Source organism: Ochotona curzoniae, unplaced genomic scaffold, assembly GCF_017591425.1.
Source record: "Ochotona curzoniae isolate NIBS_2020 unplaced genomic scaffold, NIBS_Ocur_1.0 scaffold_4701, whole genome shotgun sequence".
NCBI classification, from domain to species: domain Eukaryota; kingdom Metazoa; phylum Chordata; class Mammalia; order Lagomorpha; family Ochotonidae; genus Ochotona; species Ochotona curzoniae.
Window position 1 is genome coordinate 33,854,994 of NW_024467122.1, and position 23,062 is coordinate 33,878,055.

The window sequence follows — 23,062 nt, forward strand, 5'->3', positions numbered from 1 at the left end:
GCCTGCCTCAGCCCCAGCTGTTTAGAGACTGAAACAGTGGACAGATCTTTGTCTCTGCCTCTCTCCTTCTGTAACTCTGACTTCCAAATAAATTGAGAAATCTTTAAAAAAAAAAAAAAGATTTAAATAAATCAAAAACTTAAGACTCTGTGTGCCCATTTCCTGTCTCAAAGTGAATGGAACTAATTGTATCAATTCTTAGAAGAATTTCATATATTATTATTTGTAAAAGACAGTACCTGGCACAGCATAATCACTGAAACTTGAATCAGAATATGCTTATGAGATTCTATGCATTACATTCTGCGATATGTAACTTGTGCATCTTTGAATTCTTACGAGAATTAAGCAATGGTGCACAACCCTCTTTAAGTATGTAGAAAGCAATGAACTGTTAAGGGAATTGCCTACTTAATTGTTCAAAGTATTGAATTATTTGTGACTCATTTGTATTACTTTTTTGCTAAACTTATATATATGTGTGTGTGTGTATATGTGTATATATATAATTTCAAAATATATAATTAACTTAATAAACTATGAATCTCAACTTTTTTTTTTTGCCTTTCACAGGAATCAGTGTGGAATTTTTATGCTCCTTACGTGCAGATGCAACCATGGAAAGCATAACTGCTTGTTTACACGCATTACAGGCCCTTCTGGATGTTCCTTGGCCCCGATGTAAAGTTGGCAGTGATCACGTAGGTGGCTTTTTGTTTTTGTTAGGTGTCTGTTCATTTCAAGGAGCAGAAACATGTTCAGGTTACTACACATGGCACATGCAAAGTGAACATAGAGCAGTAAAAGCACACCTGGCCATGTGGCCACACCTCAGAACTGGAGTGCTGCCAGCCTCTGTGCTGTGCCTGGGCAGACATGCCTCTGCTTCAGCCAATGTCATTTTCTGTTTGTTCTGGTTTCTGTGACAATGGGAAGGTTCCGCATTGTATTGTGCACTACAGTGGCATTCACTACGCTGCTTTCCACTCACATGCACCCTGCTGTTCATATTCGCCTGTCTGCTTTATCCCACTCCCACCCACAGGGAATCGGGTTGGTCCATATAGTTCCTGCCTGTGGCATGGTATTGCTGTTGGCTGAATTCCCCCTCCAGGCCCTTTTATGAGATTGTTGCCCAGCCTACAGGTGAAGTCAAGTGCTTGTATCTGTCCTATTTGTGGCCATGGTTATAGGACTGCTACCCAAAGTATGGCGCTTTGTTTAAGTGCTTTTCTCCAAAGCAAATACACATTGGACAGGTATTCTTAGCATCACATGTTAGCCAATAATTAGTTTTGTTATCACTGATTCCTTTAGTGATCAGTAGTATTTCTTGCATTTATACACTTGTATATGAGTAATTTGAGTAATTAACGCTATGATTTATTAGGTTTAAAGCATGAATTAGGCTCCTACTTGCCTTAAATTGGACTGGAATGAATTTTAAAACTCTGTATTTTTTCTAGATGCTAAAAGAAGTATTTCACTAACTGATTTACTCTTTTTTCAGGGATTAAATAAAAGAACCATAATTAACCAATTCAAAAGAAAATGGAGTGTCTCAAGTGTGTTTTACTCTTTAAAGAGATTACATTCTCTGCATATTAACTTACAATTCACTTCTTTTTTGAAAAGATTTATTTAATTTTTATTGGAAAGGCAGATATACAGTGAGAAGAAGAGCCAGGGAGGAAGATCTGTCCGATGATTCACTCCCCAAGTGGCCATAATGGCTGGAGCTGAGCCAATCCGAAGCCAGGAGCCTCCCACGCGGGTGCAGGGCCCCAAGGCTTTGGGCCGTCCTCGACTGCTTTCCCAGGCCACAAGCAGGGAGCTGGATGGGAAGTGGGGCCGCTGGGATTAGAACTGGCGCCTGTATGGGATCCCGGTGTGTTCAAGGCCAGTACTTCAGCCATTAGGCTACCATGCTGGGCCAACAATTCACTTTAATGTTATGCTTCTCCCTCATTCTTTATTATTGCAAGAAAACCTTAGTATAAGCCCCTATATTGTTTTAGTCAAAATTCCCAGCTTATTTTGGAAATTTCCATTTTCCCAGTTCAGGTTGTTTGGAGGTAATCTTCCACAAAACTAGACAAGAAAAAAATAAACATCTAGAGTTAATTGAAATTGGAGCAAGTAGGTACAGGCCTTCTGATGTGGCATATTAAGCTGCTGCTTGACACCCACATTGGAGTTCCTGGTTTGAATCCCGGCCCTGCCTCCAGTACAGCTTCCTGCTGCTGCATGGACCTTATGTGGGAGACCTAGAAGCAGTTCCTGGTTCCTGGCTTTGCTCTGGCCCAACCTTGGCTAAAGTAAAAGTGGAGCAAGTGTCACATATTTTTATTGCACTTGTCTTTTTCGTGAGCTGTTTAAAAGTGTGATTTCCAATACAGTGTCCCCACCTTGTTTTCTTTGATAGGACTTGGGTATTGAGTTGCTGAATGTGCTACATCGAGTAATTCTGACAAGAGAATCCCCTTCAATTCAGTTGGCCTCACTTGAAGTGGTCAAGCAGATTATCTGTGCAGCACAAGAACATGTGAAGGAGAAAAGGCGAAGTGCAGAAGGTAAAACAGGTCACTTTAATGCCTAGTGAATCAAGGAGCATCATTATTTTGGGAAGCATTATTTCATGTATCTGTAGAGTTTTGATAATGTATTCACAAATGAAACATCTCTAGGCATAGCTTTAAATGCTCTCATTCATCTCTACTTGGCAGCTTGGATATTGTCAGTAGCTGCTGTTCTTTAGGAAAATTAAAATTTTAACAATCTGGCATGGGAGGGAATCCATTCTACTACTAGAGTACATTTTAAGCTATTTACCATTATACATGGAAAGAGCTGGCAGCTGTTTGTAACTTCAGTTGGCAAATTACTTGTTCACAAATGTGATATGACCTTGTTAAGTCTATTATTTTATTTGATTAAACATGACTTCATGTAATAGACAATCCAATATTAACAGTGTATTTAAAACACAAAGATGTATTTTGCAAAGAATGAAGTCCAGAGGTGGACAGTTTGGGACTTTGGGACAGCTTCTTAAAGATATCAGAGACTTAGACTTCTGTTTTTGCCTCGTCACTCTCATGAGCTGATCTCCCAAGGTCACTGCTGTGGCCTCAGCTGTCAGACCCATTTCTGTGTGTGTGCCAAAGACAAAGGAACAGATTCACACAATTAGTAATGAAGTTTGAGCACAGCAATATTTTAAAGCTAGTAGGATTACAAGGATATCTTTTGATAGGGTGCAGTAGAAGTCATAGTCAAAATAACTTTTACCTCCTTAAGTGCTCATTTTCTGTTTTTAAGGCTTTAGCCATTGAGTGTGTTGTCTGTAACAGAAATGAGCTAAATTGTACTCATCCAGAAGCAAAGCAAACAAAGGCATTATTAGAACCACTTTTCCTGTCTTTTAGTTGATGATGGGGCTGCTGAAAAGGAAACGCTGCCAGAGTTCGGAGAGGGAAAGGATACAGGAGGCCTGGTGCCGGGAAAGTCTCTGGTCTTCGCCACCCTGGAGTTATGTGTTTGCATTCTGGTCAGACAACTCCCAGAACTGAATCCGAAATTGACAGGGAGCCCAGGCATGAAAGCTGCAAAGCCACAGATGCTGTCAGAAGATGGAGGTAGATTGGTGTCCACCGCCTTGATCATCCTTTCTGAACTTCCTGCAGTGTGCTCTCCAGAAGGTATGCTGTGGCTTGTGGTTACCTAATTTGACCTGGTGGGAGAAAAATGGTTTTAATAGATAATGGAGCCTCTTGCTATTATTTTTCTGATTAAATGAATGCTGGGAAACATTGAGGTATCTTTTTTATTCCTCCAAGATTAGCATTACATTTTAGTGACTTGTTTTCCCTAAAGGGTGAAAATAAATAAAAAGACCATCAGTGGATATTCTCTTCTATGGTTAATGGTGTTTTAAACTAGCTAGTGGCAGTTGCTAACTCTTGGTCACATTGTGGTAACCAGAATCTAGTGGATTCTTCCCACCCTGGTGATGAGAGAAGCTTCTCGTCAACCCCAGCTCCATTTGGATCCAGAGCATACACCTTCACCTAGCTTTTCAGGCTCTTCACTGGAACTCTGCCAAGTCACAGCCTTTTCCTGATTCCTGCACTTGATCGGGAATGACCCCATCACTTCTCTGCTTCTCATGATTTTTCTTCCTTCAGGGCTCAGCTGTAGACATTCATAATCTATAAAGTCTCCCAGAATCTAGTTGATGTTGAGTTTTGAGTTTTACTTTTTCATGTATAAACATGGTATTTCTGCAAGTTGATCTATAGCTTTGATCCGCTACATGAGGCATAAAATGTTTAAAACATATTTTTATAGACAGATGCATGTGCTTTGTTTCCAACTATACTTGTGTGTGAAACCTAGAACATAATGATAGGAGAATTCTTTGTTGGTAAGCATACACTGCCTAAGTGTGCCTTGACCAATTCATATATGATCTTTTTTTTAGCCTAATGACCTTAGGTTCCAGTTTGAATTAGAACTTGCACACCTGTTCTCACACATGGTCTCATACCAAGAGTGGCAGAAAAAAAAAAACACTAGCAGATGATTGGGGATAAAACTGTATTAGATGAGTTTTGTTGAGTAGTCTATGGAAATTGACCATTCAGCTTTAGTTTCTTCACAGTTATTTTCAACTTAGATACTAAATTCTCAACTCGTTAATGGCCACAAAAACTTTTAATATTTTGTACTGACTGAATCTGTACAAATTCCTTGAGTTTAATTTAAAAAGCATTTAATCTAAAATAAATTAAAATGGCGCCTGGCGTGATAATGCAGCAGTTAAAGTCTTTGCCTTGAACATGCCATCATCCCATGTGGGCTCTGGTTCTAATCCTGGCAGCTCCACTTCCCATCCAGTTCCCTGCTTGTGGCGTGGGAAAGCAGTCCCAAAGCCTTGGGACCGGGCCCGGCGCGGTGGTGCAAGTGGTTAAAGGTCCTCGCCTTGCACGCCCGGGATCCCATATGGGCGCCGGTTCTAATCCCGGCAGCCCCGCTTCCCTTCCAGCTCCCTGCCTGTGGCCCGGGAAGGCAGTCGAGGACGGCCCAAAGCTTTGGGAACCTGCACCCACGTGGGAGACCTAGAAGAGGCTCCTGGCTTCAGATCGGCATAGTATCGGCCCGTTGCGCTCACTTGGGGAGTGAATCATTGGACGGAAGATCTTCCTCTCTGTCTCTCCTCTCTGTATATCCGCCTTTCCAATGAAAAAATAATAAAAATAAATCTTTAAAAAAAAAAAAAAAAAAGCCTTGGGACCCTGTACCTGCATGGGAAACCTGGAAAAGCTCCAGGTTCCTGGCTTTGGATTGGCTCAGCTCCAGCCATTGTGGCCCCTTGGGGAATGAACCATCAGATGGAAGATCTTCCTCTCTGTCTCTCCTCCTCTCTGTACATCTGCCTTTCCAATAAAAATAAATAAATCTTTAAAAATAACCAAATAAAATAAAAATAAATAAATGGTAACAGTGTTTGCACAGTGTAATATCATTGGGCTATACATTCTAAGTAGTTAAAAATTGTAGATTTTATGTAATTTTGGTTTTTAAAAGGTTTGTTTATGTATTTGAAAGGCGGAGTCACAGAGATTGTTCAGCTACTTGCTGGTTCACTCCCCAAATGGCTACAATGGCCAGAACTGAAATGATCTAAAACTGTAAGCCAGGAGCTGCTTCCTGGTCTCCCAAGTGAGTGAAGGCAGGGGAGTAGGACTTGAGCCATTTTCCATTGCTTTCGCAGGAGCATTAGCAGAGTTGGATTGGAAGTGGAGCAGCCAGGATTTGAAATGGTACCCATTTTGGATGCCAGCACAACTGTTGGCTCAACATGCAGTACCACAGTGCTGATTCTGTAATGTACGTTTTATCACAGTAAAAAATAAATAAAATAAAATAAAATAAAATGAAGAAATAAATAAAATAGAAAAGAAAAGGTATATTGATACTAAATTTTACAGTTTACCATTTAAATGACATCTCCAATTGCAAACATCAAAACTTCCTCCAGCCTTAAAAATCTTCATGAAATTGTATTATCTTAATAGTTATAATCCTTTATGAAAATAATCTTAAAAGCTAGAAAATTGTTTGATATGTCTTGCCCATTGATGATCTCTTCTAGGAAACACATATATATTATATAGGAAAAAGAAATGCTAAAATCCAAGATGTTGTAAAACCTGTCTTACAGGAAGCATCTCCGTTCTCCCTACTATACTGTACCTCACGATTGGGGTCCTGCGTGAAACTGCTGTGAAGCTCCCGGGGGGCCAGCTCTCTTCCACAGTCGCAGCTTCCCTGCAGGCTCTGAAAGCAATATTATCTTCTCCTATGGCCCGAGCAGAAAAAAGCCGCACAGCTTGGACAGACCTTCTCCGAAGCGCTTTAGCAACAGTCCTTGATTGTTGGGATCCAGGTAACAAAGACCTTTTAGAAGCAGCTCTGCAGTGTGTGTTAAGAAGTGAAAGGAGCAGGTTTTTGAGGAGATGCCGTGTATCATCCAGAGGAGAAACCCAAGTAATTGCCATGTGAGAGAGTTGTCAGACATTCTCTGCTTTCATATTCTAATGCAGTCACAGGATAGGAAGAGTACATGTTGGCAGTGAGACCACGAGGGGTAATGTTATGTTTATTTAAAAATGTGCTGTGATCCCTGTCTAGTTAACAGAATAATTTGATGCTCACAATATACCACAAGTACGTAATCATTGGTTACCAGTAGAAAAGATCTCAATATCAATATGTTAATCTCTCCAGGAGTTACAAAGTGACTAGCCAAGTTACTAAATTCCCAGGAGACTATTTTCTCATTAATAAATGACAGTCTTATATTGCAAGAAATTGTTGGAGTAGTTAAGATGGCAAGTGCAAAGAATTTCATTTATGCCCCTTGTATATATATCAATATCATTATAACCAGGATTATCTTTAAGATCCATTTCAATTTGATTTTCTCTTTTTTTTATTCTTGCTATGCTATGTGATTTTCATTTTTAACAGTATGTTTCCTTGACTGCAAAAAGTGTTTTGAAGTATACATCATATTTGCCTTCCTTGTTCTGTTTACAGATGTCACATACTCAGTTTCATATATAAGAAATTTTCAGTTGAATTCTGCATTTACTGACCACCTATTTTCCCCAGATTTGAGAGCTTTAGTAGCATCTGATAAGTGCTGTAGGATGTGATAAATACCATCCTAAGGGCAGTGACAGTATCTTAAATCATGGCATCTGTCATGTAATGCAAAGGGTACTAAACATTGTGAGTTATTAGCAGTTGAGTGAATTTTGAACAGTGTCACGAGTAAGTTTCTCCAGAAGCACACACAGAGATGTGGAGCTTTGAGAACAATCTCTGAAGCGAGGAGGGGAAGGAATGTTGGGTAAAGGCAGGCAAACTACAGTGCAGTTCCCCAAGCTGGGTGGAGGTATTGAGGGCTCCAAGCCTGCCTGTTAAGTGTCTCACGTGCCACAGAAGCAGCCATGCCTCATGCAGCCCCTTGGTATGGGTCTGACCTCAGGCACAGCAGCTCCAGAAGCTGAAGGTGACCACACACACCCTCTTGACAGAACACCCTCCCTGGGGGGAACGTCAGTGGGGCATCTTGGAGGCCACCAAAAGGCTCCTCAGAAAGCATGAGCAGCCATTTTTCATGGTGATAGTATAGAAGGGGATTCTAGGTGCAACAATTTCCAGATAAAAAAATCTGGAGACCTAAAAATATGGTCACTTAGGGACAGCAAGTGGAATAGTTGGACTTGGAATAGAAGGAAGGGTAGGAGGGAAAGGCCTGGTGGCGTGTGGGGAAGTCATGTGATAGGCAGGGCCTGCTGGAGAATTTGACATGATTTGTGATTTGAGTTGCTAGTAATAAGCTTGTGGAATCTGTGAAATGGTTTTCAGAGAGGAAAACGGTATGACGGGATCTACATTAGTATCTCTGACAATTCTGGAGAAGAAAGACTGCTAGATAAGATAATAGCTGCAACAGAAAGGAAAAGCAGAATGAAGAAAAAAATGTTACACCGTTTTCTTTCTTTTTTTTTCTCCTTTAAAGATTTATTTATTTTTATTTGAAACACAGGGTTTACAGAGAAGGAGATAGAAAAAGAGGTTTCACTCCCCAAAAGGCTGCAATGGCTGGAGCTGAGATGATCTAAAGCCAGGAGCATCTTGTAGGTCTCCCAGCCAGGTGCAGGGTCCCAAGGCTTTGGGCCATCCTCTGCTCTTTTCCCAGGCCACAGATAGGGAGCTGGATCAGAAATGGAGCAGCCAGGACACTTACCAGCAGCCATATGGGATGGCAGTGCTGCAGGAGAGATTGCTTCTCCATCACACTGACCCCATGTCATACCATTTTCAACAGAAGTTTTGATACTTTGATTTAGGAGTTGAAAGTATAGAGTGATGCAAACATGGTGCCGCTAACAGGAACAACAACTGCAGGTTTTTGAGGCAAGATAGCAAATTGAGTTTGAAATGGCTGTATGATAAAGTCTGGTGGGGGCTGAACGTGCAGGGATCTGGAATTCAAAAGAGTTGGCCTAGGCCAGAGGTGCTTTTGGTCTGTGTAGCTATTTGAGTCGTCAGTGCAACCTGCAAACTAATTAACTTCACTTAGCTTGAGCTTACATTGCAAGAAGAGGTCCAGAATCAAGACGAGACTCACAAGTAATGCAGTCACTGAATACAAAGGAAAAGAGTTTTGAAAAGGGAATGGCCAGAAGCATAAAACTATGCATAAAACTAAGTGTAAAACTATGAAGACAACATCCAGAAATTTTAAAAATGAACAAAAAAAAAGACAATGTCCGGTTGCATGGGATTTACGGCTCACAGTATCGCAGTACAAAGATGGACTATAGTCTCCTTTTGACAGGAGGAGAAGCAGCTGAGGGGAAGGTGGAGTGCTGCCGGCTTTTGTTAGGATGCTAACTCCAACATGAGTTCATTCTGGAAGTGGGAGGGGGAAGAAATGAAGCCAAGCTTGGAATTGAAAGTGTTACTCCTGAAGAAGTAATATCTACAGCCCTTTGAAGAAGAAATGCCTCTGCTAATATGAGAACAGGAGGCAAGAAGGCTAAGTTAGTTGGTCTGTGTGTAGAGGCTAGGGATGAGCCTGCCTCTTTCCTCATACACCAGAACGGGGGATTAGGAGCTTCTACCAGGGATTGAGACCAGAACTTAGGATTTAAAGTGAGTTATTAGGAGACAGCTCCTCAAGATATGAGAGAAGGAGCTATCATGCCAGATAAAACATTCACTGTGCAACAGGTGTTTCAAAATTGAGTGTTTAAAATAGCAAGGATTTATTGTCCCAGTGTTTGTGGGTCAAGGACTCAGGTGCAGCTGGAGGTGGCTGTGCCTCAGGGTGTCTCCATGAAGTTACTGTCACAACACTGGCCAGCACTGCAGATTGAGGTTCCTTCTAGGATGGCTGCCTCACTCATGGGGCTGCCAGCCAGACCTCAAGTCCTTACCATCTGTGTTCCTCTGCAAAGCTAATGCTAAGGGAACCCTGCATATAACCTAAGTAAAAGTGTGGGGGGCGGGGGAGGCCTGGTGGCAGGTGTATGGCCTAGTGACTGAGATACCTGCATCCCGTGTGTGAGTGCCTGAGTTCAAGGCTCAGCTCTGCTTTCCACTCCAGCTTCTTGCTAACTCATGCCCCAGAGGCAGCAGGTGAAGGCACAGAAACCTGGGTCCTGCTTGCTACAAGGGAGAACTATATTGGATTCTCATCTCCCCATCTATACCAGTCCTGGCCTTGGCTTTATGAACACAGGTAGTGAGCTAGCTTATGGAAACAGAATCTCTGCCTTTCAAATTTTGCGGAGGGCAGTGAGGTGGGCAATCATGGTGCCAGTTCTCGTTCTAGCTACTCAACTGTGGCCCCAGCTTCCTGCTCATGCACCTGGGAGAAAGCAGATGATGGCCTGAGTACTTGGGGCCTGCTCCCCATGTGGGAGTCCTAGATGCAGTTCCCAGCTTCACCTGCACAACCCTGGTTGTTACAGGTGTTTGGGAGTGAATTAGTGAACTGAAGATAAATCTGCACCCCCCCGCCGGCCCATATCTGTCTTTAAAATAATAATCTACCTTTAAAATAAATCTTTTTAAAAAATAGAATTTCTTCAAATGATTGCAACCTCTGTTTTAGCTTTTTTCTTGACTTTTGAGAAATGGTACGTGTAGCCAAAGTGCTAAGATAGTTCATGTGATACATGTCTTATCAGAATATCTTAAACTTATCCAAGAAATAAAACCATTGAAGCAATTGTCCGAACATTTCTCTACAACTGAACAGTAAAGATAATTAATAGCTAACTTATATGTGGTGCTTTGCATGAATTCATTGCTTTTAATCCTTACACCCCTCACTGTGAGCTATTTTTTAATCCCCATTTTATAGATTAGAAACTGAAGTAAGGCATCCAGAGTCACACTGCTAGCAAACACAGACATACATCCTAATGACTTGGCTTTCTTTCATCTCTCTTTTTTAAAACTATTTGAGAGACAGAGATCCCATCCAATATTTAAACATCCACAACAGCCAGACTGGACTGCGCTGAAGCCAGTAGTCAGAAACTCAATCCTGGTATCCCTCATGAGTGGCAGGGACCCCACTACATGAGCCACAATGCTATCTCCCAAGGTCTGGAACCAAGAACTACAGCTGAAAACTCAAACCCAGGGTCTATGATGTGGGAAGTAGGTATCTCAAGTACAAAGCTCATGCCCTCTCCTTTCCTAACTTTAGAGATTATAATTACTTTAAAGGCCATGCACTGGCACAGCAAGCTAATCCACCATGTGGCACCAGCGCACCATGTGGGTTCTGGTTTGTGTCCCAGCTGCTTAGCTTCCAGTCTGGGTCTCTGCTTACGGCCTGGGAAGGCAGTGGAAGATAGCTCAAATACTTGGGACCTGCACCCATGTGAGAAGCCCGGGGGAGCAGGAGGGGATCCTTGCTCCCAGCTTCAGATCAGCTCAGCTCTGGCAATTGCAGCCATTTGGGGAGTGAGCCAGCGGATGGAAGACTTTCTCTCCATCTCTCCTTGTAAGCTCTGCCTTTGAAATAAAATCTGCCTTTAAAATAAAAATAAATGAATCATAAAAAATAACAAAACACACACTGTGATTACTTGGTAATTCTTGACTTTAGAAGAATAACTTTTCTTAAGTTGGTTCATTATTTATTTGAAATTCAGAGCAACAAAAGAAGACTGCAGCCACTGGTTCACTCCCCAGGTATTCCACTTCTCATCCACTCCCTGCTTGTGGCCTGGGAAAGCAGTGGAGGATAGCCCAAAGCCTTGGGACCCATGTGGAAGATCCAGAGGAGGCTCTGGGTTTCTGGCTTCAGCCTGGCCCAGTCCTTATGCCACCATCTTAATGTTGGTGTTTATTGACTATCTCTGTTATAAACAAAAGAGAAATTGTTGCTCCCAAAGACAGTGTCTTAGACATATATAAAGCAGTTCATAGGTTCTGTTCCTAATGAATCATTTCCCTCTAGCTGACGGCACACACCAAGGACTGGATGAAGTCAGTCTGCTTACTGCTATCACAGTATTCATTTTGTCCACCAGTCCAGAAGTATCTACCATCCCATGTCTTCAGGAGCGCTGTATTGACAAATTCAAGGCCACTCTTGCCATTAAAGATCCTCTGGTAAGTGTCTGCTAGGACTGTTCAGGGTTTTGTAAAACTTTGCTGATTTTGTTGGCTCCAACAAAAATATCAGATTACAATTTTTTAATTTTTCATTTGAGATGAATACCTGTTCTTGGGGTGATCAACCCAAATAATGATGGTCTTATTCTATTGAACCAGAGCAAAGATGAAATGTGAGCCCTAGGGGTCTCCTCCCTTGTGGAGCCTGTAAGCCTCTGTTCCACTCCAAACTGTCATTGCCACTGCTGGCATTGAATCTGGAAACTGTCAGCCCAGATTACCCAGGTTAGAGATTAATCAGGAATATATTTAAATGCCTTTCCTTTCAAATTTTTTATTTGAGAGGCAGAAGATTAAAAAAAAGAGACACAGAGCTGCCATCTGCTGACTCACTTCTCAAATGCCAGGAGCTCACTCTAGCTTTTATACTCAAGGGGGAGCATTGCAGTAACCCAGTTACTTGAGCTACCACCTGCTGCCCTGGGTTCTGCAGAAGCAGAAAGCTGAGAAGTCAGCAGGCACAGACCAGCCACTGGAACCAAGGATGCTATGGGGTATGGGACACAGCCATCTCAACTGTCTGGCTGGCTGTCTGCTCCCCTTGGCTCCTAGAGTCCCCAGGGACCTGTTTAGGGAGCTTTATTTTTAAATTTATAGTATGTACTGTTCTTGTCTCTTCCTGTCTAGGTACAAATCAAGACCTATCAGCTCTTACATTCCATTTTCCAGTATCCAAATCCAGTTGTTTCCTACCCGTACATACACTCTTTGGCTTCCACTATTGTGGAGAAACTGCAGGAAATGGACAAGAGAAAACCTGAGGACAGCGCTGAGCTGCAGGTCTTTCAGGAGGGCATCAAGGTCTTGGAAGCATTGGTGATGGTCGCTGAAGAACAACATCGTGAGTGTTGGAGCTAAACTCAGGGCAGCCGAGGACTTCTGGAGCCAGAATGTGCTGTTGTTATTGTTGTGTTTTATTTATTTGATAGGCAGAGATTGTTCTTTAAAAAAAAATTATTTTTTATTGGATAATTAGCTACACAGAGAGGAGGAGAAACAGAGGGGAAGATTTTCCGTCCCATGATTCATTCCCCAGTGATTCATTCCCCAAGCGGCCACAATGGCCAGAGCTGCATCGATGCAAAGCCAGGAGCCCAGAGCCTGCTCTGGGTCTGCCATGCGGATACAGGGTCCCAAGTCTTTGGGTCATCCTCAACTACTTTCCCAGGCCACAAGCAGGGAGCTGGAAGGGAAGTGGGGCTGCTGGGATTAAAACCAGCGCCCGTATGGGATCCCAGTGTGTGCAAGGCAAGAACTTTAGGCTACCATGCTGGGCCCATCAGAGAGATCTTTCACCTGCTGGCTCACACCCTAAATGCCCACAATCTCCAGGACTGGACCTGGCTGAAGCCAGGAACTCAGAATTCCACTGAGTCTCATATATCAGTGGTAGATTCAAGAATTAGAGCCATCACCTGCTGCCTTCCAGGGAGCACATGAGCAGGGAGCTGGATCAGCACAGTGCCACTGGCCCATCCCTCAGGATTTTGTCAACCTTCCATTAGTCCCATGTCTGCTTGAAAGACAGGTGTTGTGTTAATCCCAAGTATTAACATCATTAAGTATTAATTTAGGAGGAGAAACTAAAGGAATCATCTTCCCGCTGGGTCAAGATGAATGTGTCAGGTGAAATACAGCCCTCACAGCAACTTTCTGCCTCTGATCCAAAATCTCTTTCCTCTGCAGGCTCCCAGCTGGTGGCCTGTCTTCTGCCCATCCTGGTTTCCTTCCTCTTGGATGAGAACGCTTTGGGAACTACATCTGCAGCAAGGAGAAGTCTACACGACTTTGCCTTGCAAAATCTCATGCACATTGGGCCTCAGTTTTCATCAGTGTTTAAAAGTGTGATGGCTTCCTCTCCCACCCTGAAAGCCCGCCTCGAGGCTGCTATTAAGGGGAATCAGGAGAGTGTCAAAGGCCGACTTCCAACCTCCAAAGCCAACAAGAACCCAGGAAAGAATGCAAGCATCCAGTTAAAGACCAGTTTCCTCTGATGTTACTTCTTGGAATTGAAAGCACCTTAAAGGTAATACCTGGTCATTTCCTCCGTTTGGGGACAAAAGTGACTTTTCAGACACAAGTGCACTTGCAAGTCTAGTTGGTTGTGTTTACTTTAATAGCTGTGACTTTTCGAAGTGACAGCAAACTTAGCATTTTTGGTGAAATTTTTTCCCATTTATTAAGATCATAAAGCTAACAGAATTTTGCCAGGAATTTCAAAAAAGTGCTGAAGAACTAAATTTACTAAACATGTTATGTTGTCAACAACTTTAAAAACTTGGATTCTTAACAGTTCATGCACACATGGTGTAAACACTGACAGAGATTTGCCTGGTACAAATGATCTGCACTTACACTGTATCCAATTAGTGAGTTCAAAATCTGACTTCATCAATAATAGCATTAAAGTTTCCTCCACTCCTCTAACAAAAGGATTGGAAACTTATTGAGGAAACCTGGTTGAAAATTATCCACAAAAATTAGTACAAATGAATCATTACCCTAAAGTCTGGCATAAGATTTTGGCTTTCATAAATACTGTGGTTTTTCACATTTTGGCTAAGTTTGTATTGAGCTCAAAAGTGAGTTTTATTTATTTTACAAAAGACTAGGGCATCTCCATTTTACTCTTTCTGAGTTGGATTTTCTGCCTTCATTACAAATAATTTGGTTCATTTTCGTTTGTGATAAACATATCAATGAGTTTATTATCTGTTCACATCTATATTATATTTAGATCAACAGTATGTTTATATAATGCCAAATTTAGTACAACAGACTGAGGTAATCCATCAAGGAATACAAGTATTTTTCTTAATGTGAAACATATTTTAATATAGAAAAAATCTAATAATAAAGTCTTACTGGTTGAAAAGTATTTTTTAAACTCTGTTCATGACCACTGACTCTCCTTCCAACTCCATGTTAAGCTGTGTGAGTCAAAACAAATCATCTCCCTGTTAACTATAATTGAAGTGACAGAGGCATACTGAGAGACCACTTCAGCCCCAGCAAGAGCAACGTGATAGAGTTTATTTTATTATGTTTGTACATAAATACTCTTGTAAATTGTTGCGAATAAACACATTTGACAAATTCTAACATAATTAATTTTTCTACATACATAAATAAAGTTAATTTTCTGTAACCTTCTTGTATTTTAAATTATTTTACCCACAAAAGATGGCTGATTAGTCTCATGGACTCTAGAAAAGCACATCTGTCAGGTGAGTGAGATCTCTGTAGCTTGGTCTTTTCCCTGGAGCCTTCTTCACAGTGGGTGAGTCTTCCTGAATAGTTCCAGGAACTAGGTGTGTCTGTCTTTCACCTGGGATGCCCTTTTCTCTCCCTTGTTCTAACTGGCGGCCTCCTACTCCTTTCAGGTTGGTGTAAATGTCACAGCCCCCTGCCTGCCTCCCCTCACAGTTCTTGCCCTCCTCCTACACCAAATTCACCTGCTTCCTGACTGGTTCCCGTACTGCTCAATATGTTCTTCAGTATGCAGGAAACTTCACACTGCACTTTAGTCCTCCTCGATTGCTTACTCAAAGGAAGAAGTTTCTCTTTAATTTTGCCTCTGCTGCTCTAACTGAATACTTAACGGCTATTGAATTGCACAGGTATAAGATGAATCTGGACTCAAATTATTGCTTTACCCAGGCAAATGCTGGACTAGCATATTCTCTGGATACAAGATACTGACTTTTGGGTTTTACTTTTTTGTTTTGTCTTAATTGTTTCAGTTGTTGAAAAGAACTGAATTCATTAATGATGTCCTGAATTGTTTGGGTTAAAGGTGGTATATGAATGTCAGTAATTAACAAAAACATGTCTAATATCATAGGTTTAAGATTTTAACCTTTTAAAAATATACCACCTTATTTAATACAACACTGAATTAATAAATATTTCCTTACTGATAAGATAATTTAATAGTTGGGGCTGGTGTCTTGACAGAGTGGCTTAAGTCACTGCCTACAGTGACCTATCCCACATAGGTGCCAGTTCAAGTCAAAGCTGCTTCTCTTCTGATCCAGCTCCATGACAATGCACCTGGGAAACATGGCCCAAGTCCTTGTGCCCCTGCACCCCCAAATGAAGTAGAATCAGTGCAAAACCCAGTCTGTAACAATGGTTTTGTGATAGAAGAAAGGCTTTTTATGTTAAGGGACACAGTGTCAAACCCATATGTCACTCCTGAATCTAGAATTCAGAAAGAGAAGTTGGGCGAGGACAGGCCTTGGGCCTGTGGCAGGCCATGTGTCGATTGGTCAGTATGAGGAATGGCCAGTCTTCAGACTCCTCTCTTCCTAAAGCTGCTAGCCCTTCATCTGAGTGCTGGGGACGTGTGGCAAGCTCCCATCCACAAGGTCACTCCCTAGATGCCCAATGAAGCTGAGAACATAATCCTGCTCTCCCATACTTGCCATCACCAGTGCCTCCAAAGGTCTGTACTGGCTGGAGTCTGAAACAAAGACAGGACTCTTAGTGACCCAACTGGTATATTCAACCCCAGGCCAAATGTCTGGCTCTAATGTTTTCCTTCCTCCCCCCATTTTTGGAGCTGTGGGTTAGGAGATGTACCAGGTTTCGTTCATGTCCACTTTGTGTGCTGATGCTGCTCCTGGGGTATGAAAACAACATCAGGAATCCTGACTTAGTAACCCGAATTCAGGCTGAAGCCAACTGATCAAGAATGAGGCCTGGGCAGGTTTCTGAGGAAACAGCAGCACACACCAGAGGTCTCCCACATGGGTAAGCGGGCTCAATCACTTGGGCCATCTTCCCTTGTTTTCCCAGGAACATTAGCAGAGAGCTAGATCAGAAGTGAAACAGCTGGATCTCCAACCAGTGCCCATATGGTAGGCTAGCATCACAGGTGGTGACTTTACCAACTATGCCACAGCATTAGCCTCTGTTACAACTTAAGACTGTTTAAAATAAAATAGATGTGAAAGTATTGGGTTGTATATTTTAAAAATCTTTTTTAAAAATCAGAACGTAGGTCAATAACTAAATAGAAACCATGAAACATACTTCAAAACAAAAGTAAAGTTCTACTATATTAGCCAGAAACCCTACAGTTACAACTTGAAGAAATGTGACTGGCAGGGCCTGGCACAATTGCTCAATGGCTAATCCTCACCTTGCAAGCATTGGAATCCCATATGAGCATTGGTTTGTGTCCCAGCTACTCTACTTCCCATCCAGCTTCCTGCTTGTGGCCTTGGAAAGCAGCAGAGGATGGCTCAATGCCTTGTGACCCTGAACCAGCATGAAAGACCTGGAAGAAACTCCTGGATCAGCTAAACTCTGGCAGTTGTGGCCATTTGGGAAGTGAACCAAATAATGAAAGATTTTTGTCTCTATATAACTCTGCCTTTGAATAAAGAGTTCAGAGAGAAAAGAAGAAAAAAGGGAGAGGGGGAGGAAAATGGAAGTAAGAAAAAATTATAAAATGGTAACAATCTTAGTACCTTGGAAACCACAAATTAAGTAATGCCATCTAGCAACTTTAATGCATTTACTAAAGTGGTATGTTTGTCTAGAGCTTTATAGAGGCAAGGCTACTACTGGAGTCTCATCCTGTTTAATCCATTCCTTAGAGCCTTTTGGAGGGTGCAATGCAACGCCTCAATTGGCTAATTCTCCCTTTGCAAGCACCATCATCTCATATGGATACTGTTTCTTGTGCTGGCTGCTCCACCTCCCATTCGGCTCCCTGCTTATGGCCTTAGAGAGCCATAAAGCATGGCCCAAAGTCTTGGGACCCTGCACCTGAGTGGGAGACGCAGAAGCAGCTCCTGGATCCTGATCAGGTCAGCTCCATCCATTGCAACTACTTGGAGAGTGAACCAGTGAACAGAAGCAAAATCTTTAGTTGTAAAACAAACCTCACCATCAACTTAACAGGAACATGAGTTGAGCAGCTTGAAGCATGGTGTGCTGTAAAAGAGGGAGGTGTCAGGGAGCCCAGAGAAGAAACGTAGAGACTGCCAGGCAGTGTTCCTGGCCAGAGAACCCTCTGATAGAAACCTGGAGAGCAGGACCTCCGTTATGCAGAGATGCACCTGAAACCCTATGGAAGAGTTCCCTTTATCCTTCACTCTCATACCGGATGTGCATTACAGGAGAAAAAAAAAATCCACCCTCGAAGCTATAGACAATAATACTAATAGAAGTTGATAAAACAGCAGGCTAAGGACTGCATTATCATGCATTAGGCTGCATTCATGTGTTTCTTTACAAAGCCCTGTTCATCACTGTGTAGTCCAGGCAGTTACAATCCTCTCGATCAACTGCATATAGTTCGCTCTTCACAAACTTGACAGGTGTTCTTGTACACGTCCATATGTCACTCTTTAGGTAGACAGTGCATTAAAAAAAAACTTATTTTTGGAAAATGTATTGCAACAATTCTCAGTGTTCTATACTTTTTAACAAAATAAGTTATTGCTGCCAATACAGAGCTGGCAGGCACTGATACTATTTTTGCTTAATGGAAAGGATTAGCTCGAGTCTAATCCTTCACCTTCAAGTGTCAGGATCCCATATGGATGCTGGTTCACATCCCAACTACTCCACTTCTCTTCCAGCACCCTGATTGTGGCCTGGGAAGGTGTCAAAGATGGCCCAAGTCCTTGGGACCCTGCACACAAACACACCCTTCCTTTTCCCACCCTTCCTTTTCCCACATGGGAAACCAAAAAGGCTCCTGGCTTCGGATCAGCTCAGCTCCAGCTGTTGCAACCACTTGGGCAGTGAACCAACGGATGGAAGATCTTTCTTTCTCTCTGTTAATCCTCCTAATGAAAATGAATAAATCTTTTTTAAAAATTACTTAATTCTTTTTTTTTATTGTTGTTTACATTGTATTATGTGGTACAGTTTTATAGGCGCTGGGGATTCCCCCCACCCCTCCCATACCCCTCCCCCCATGGTGGATTCCTCCACCTTGTTGCATAACCATAGTTCAAGTTCAGTTGAGATTCATTCCTTGCAAACACATGCCTAGCATGAAGTTCAGCGTCTTATTGTCCAGATAAGTTCAGTGGCCTCTTGGGGAGACCTTCTCTGGTCTGAAGGTAGGGCTAACAGAGTAAAGATCCAGTCAGTTAAAAGCCCCAACAAAACTTCAGTATCAATATACAACATTATGGAATTAATTGACATAGTATTGGGTAAACAATATGTTAAAAATAATGCAAGTTCCATTCTTCGAAACATCTGGGTTGAGACAGTATCAATGACAGGTTCAAAAAATAACAAACAACCAAACAAAAAATTACAGGTTAAATCAAGGCAAACATGTGGTATCTAACCTTTTGGGATTCGCTCATTTCCCTTAGCATTATAGTTTCCAGTTGGGCCCATTTAGCCACAAAGAACTGCATTTTGTTTTTTTTAATAGCTGAGTAGTATTCCATGGAGTAGATGAACCAAAGCTTTCTTATCCAATCTTCTGCTGATGGGCATTTCGGTTGCTTCCATGTTTTTGCAATTACTGATTGTGCTGCAATGAACATAGGGATGCATGTTGGTTTGTCGTAAAACAGGTGTTTTGGATATATTCCTAGGAGTGCTATTGCTGGGTCATATGGTATGCAGATTTTGAGTTGTTTGAGTGTTCTCCAGACTGATTTCCATAAAGGCTGTACCAATTTGCAGCTCCACCAGCAGTGGAGTAGGGTTCCCTTTTCCCCACATCCTCGCCAGCAAGCGTCGTTGGTGTTCTTATTTATGTGGGCCAATCTTACTGGTGTTAGGTGGTACCTCATCGATGTTTTAATTTGGATTTCCCTTATTGCCAGGGAGCTGGAACATTTTTTCATATGTTTGTTTGCCATTTGGACTTGTTCCTTTGTGAAATGTTTGCCCATTTCCCGTGCCCATTTCTTGAGTGGCTTGTTTGTTTTGGTTTTTTGGTTGTTTTGAAGTTCTTTGTATATCCTGGAAATTAGCCCCCTATCGCCTATATAGTGTGCAAAGATCTTCTCCCACTCTGTGGGTTGCTTTTTTACTTTGTTGATTGTTTCCCTTGCTGTACAGAAGCTTCTTAGTTTGATGAGGTCCCATTTGTTTATTCTGTTCTCAACTGCTATTGCTTTTGGTGTCCTTCTTAGAAAGTCGGGACCTACTCCTAGGTCTTGCAGGGTATTTCCTACATTTTCTTGCAAAAAAAAATTACTTAATTCTTAAAAAAAATCTGAAAGGCAGAGTGATAGAGAAAGAAGGAAACACACACACATCTTCCATCCATTGGTACACTGCTCAAATATATAATAAGCACGCTGAGCCAGACCCCAGCAAAGACCCAGAAGCTATATCCAAGTCTCCCTTATGGGTACAGGGTCCAAAACTTGGGGTCTTTCTCTGCTGCTTTCCCGGGCACCTTTGCAGGGAACTGGATCAGAATCAGAGCAAGCAAGCAGTGGCTTAATCCATTGCACTACAACACTGGTTCGTGATACCCACTTTTTAAAGTTACTTTACTTAATGATATTGTTACAAAATCACAGAAAAATTATAGAATACATTGTGTTGCTTCTCGTCTGATGTCCATGGGATGGCTACACATCCAGCTGTGACCTTAGCAAAGCCACCTGACTTTTTGAGGTTTTTCTCTCTTCATCTGCAACACTGTCTCCCTACTTCATTTTTAATAGTAAGGACCAATTGTGATAAGAAATTTGAAATATTTGGAGTCCAACTATAAAGAGTTATTCTTTCCATATTATGGATTATCTAAGTTGCTCAGAAGTCTTAATTAAAATGAACCTATGATCCTCTTTATCAAGAATATCTAACTAAAAGAACCATTTGTAGATACTAGATTAAAATCCACATTCCTGAAGTAGACATTTGGAGGCAGTAAACACAGTGATTAATACATCACACTCCACATAAGAGTGGCCGGGTTTGAGTTCCAGCTCTGCTTTCAGTTCCAGTTTCCTGCTAATGCACACCTTGGAAGGCAGACAGTGATTCCTCAAGTTCTTGGGTTCCTGTCATCCACGTGAGAGACCCGATTTTAGTTTGGGCTCCTGCTTTTGGCCTGGTCCAGTCCCCACTGCCACGGGCTTCTGGAGAATAAACCAGCAGGAAGAAGACCGATTTCTCCCTGCAACTCTTGCAAAGACATGAAAATAAAACAACAAAATGAAAAAGACTAATTCATATTCTTGTAGCTTACTCCAACACTTCTAAATCAGAATCTGCAGAAAAGGAATGTTAAAAAACTGGATTTTTAAGACTGTTTGCTTATTTCGCCTTTTATCTACTTGAAACAGTGACAGAGAAAAAGCAAACACTGCCATTGGCTGGCTTAGTTCCCAGTGCTTGCAACAACCAGGTTGAAGCCCAGAGCCCTTGAACTCCATCTGGATCTGCTGCATGGGTAGCAAGGGTCCAAGCACTTGCATGGATCACCTGCTGCCCCCCAACATGCCTGAGTGGGAAGCTGGAGCTGAAGAGTAGCCGGAACCAGGCTCTGCGACATGGGATCCTGGCATTTCCAGGCAGTGGCTTCACCCACAGTGGCCATCCTGACAATGATACCATGTGACTCCTAGGACTCCAATAATCCCTTCATTGCATTCCCTGTATGTTTCAGTGCAGTGTGCCTGACAACATTAATAAAGCTTGCTTGGGGTGGAGGGGAAGGAAGCAAGCTTCAGAAATTTTTAAAAAGTTCCCAGGACTGAAAATACCAGAAAGTCATGAAAAGCCTGAAGCAAACAACTGGGATTTCTCAAGGTCTGACAGTTGTAGAAGGCTAAAGCTGGAGCCTTCGTGAGCTCTGGGTTATAACCCAACGTATGAAGCCAGTGTCCGCAGTCTGTACACGATGGAAGATACTGAATTGTGGAGGACAAACAAACCTGCCCCGCAAAGGGTTCCCTGTAATTTATGTAAATATTCCACCCTCCGGGCGGTGACGCTCACCCTCCCCATGTGCCTGTGTGGGCTGCACACAGTGACTTCCTCTCACAGAGTGCAGAGGGGAGGGTGAGGTGGTGATGGCGGGGGAGGCTGGGTATGTGGTGCATCTTCACAACTTGGCTGCATATATCAAGCTACTCTACATTTCCAAGTTTATTTGGAAAAAAAAAAAAAGGAGTGGGTGGAATTCTTGTTTGGAGCATCCTGGGTAAGGTACATGAATTTGCACAATCTCACCAGCCCTCCTTTTCCATCCTTTCCTTCTGCTTCTGAGGGGGTAGCTGCAGGGTCATGCCTTAAGTGCCATCCCAGGCTGGCCCGTAGCCCAAGGGAGGACAGCTGTGTGGCCACGTGACCAGTGACTTAAGGAAGACTGCTGGTGGTCAGCAGGGAGTTTCAAAGTAGGCCAGCCTGGCCTCTGCTCACCCACGTTGGAAGCCATTAGTCAGGAGAATCACTGGTCATTGGCAGGAAGAGGTGTGATGGAACAGCAATACAGGTGCCTGGCCTCTCTCTGAGGAGTAACACCCACCTTAATGAGTATCAAAACACCTTAGTCACTTCCCTTTTGTTTGTGCCACTCCCTTCCCAGGTGCCACTTCCTTGGGCTCCATCCCAAACAAAAGAAACCAAGTGCCAAACACTCCAGTACAAAACAAGCTACTGGGAACCGGCACTACCCTGTGGCATCAAGATTCCCTGTGGGTGCTGGATCGTGTCCTGGCTGCTCCACTTCCCATCCAGCTCTCTGCTTATGGCTTGAGAAGTCAGCAGAAGATGGCCCAAGACCTTGGGCTTCTGCATCTGCAAAGGAGACCCAGAAGAGGCTCCTAGCTCCTAGCTTCAGATCAGCTCAACTTCAGCCATTACAGCTATTTGGGGAGTAAACTAGCAGATGGAAGACCTTTTTCTCTGTCTCTCCTCTCTATAAAATCTACATTTCAAATAAAAAAAATTAAAAAGCTGTTGAAGGCAGGCAGGAGGAACTGGAGGCTTGCAGCCCCTTATTTCCAGCAGTCATTTCTCCAGTCTTCAGCCTCAGCAAGACACACTGGGGATGCTTTGTTTGTTGACTGGCACCTGCAACACCAGCATCTGCTGCAGCTGGGAAGATGGCGGCATTAAAGGGACTATAACCCTGTGTAGGTGAGCCTCAAGAAGTACACATGACCAACTCATGGCCCTTGGTGATTTCTGGATACTTCATGAAAATCTCAGCATCCAGGAAGAAAACTAGCAAAAACAAAAACCACAAAACAAGAAATAAAAAAGGGCAAATCATGACTCTACTACACAGTTACATTAGGAGGTTAGTTTTTTGGGTTTTTTTGTTTTTTTTTTT

At 42.5% G+C, this 23,062-nt stretch overlaps 1 protein-coding gene across 2 annotated transcripts in view; it reads left to right on the top strand.

Annotated features, from left to right (window-relative positions):
* Nucleotides 1-15,035, top strand: part of HEATR5A (HEAT repeat containing 5A) — an 85,364-nt gene extending 70,329 nt beyond the window's left edge. For both annotated transcript variants that reach the window (XM_040968682.1, XM_040968681.1), the window contains 7 exons: nt 574-701; nt 2,426-2,573; nt 3,429-3,701; nt 6,227-6,451; nt 11,561-11,715; nt 12,406-12,619; nt 13,465-15,035. In XM_040968682.1, the coding sequence (XP_040824616.1) occupies nt 574-701; nt 2,426-2,573; nt 3,429-3,701; nt 6,227-6,451; nt 11,561-11,715; nt 12,406-12,619; nt 13,465-13,772 (1,451 nt within the window). In that variant the 3' untranslated portion in view covers nt 13,773-15,035. The remainder of the gene's footprint in view (nt 1-573; nt 702-2,425; nt 2,574-3,428; nt 3,702-6,226; nt 6,452-11,560; nt 11,716-12,405; nt 12,620-13,464) is intronic.
* Nucleotides 15,036-23,062: the final 8,027 nt, after the last annotated feature.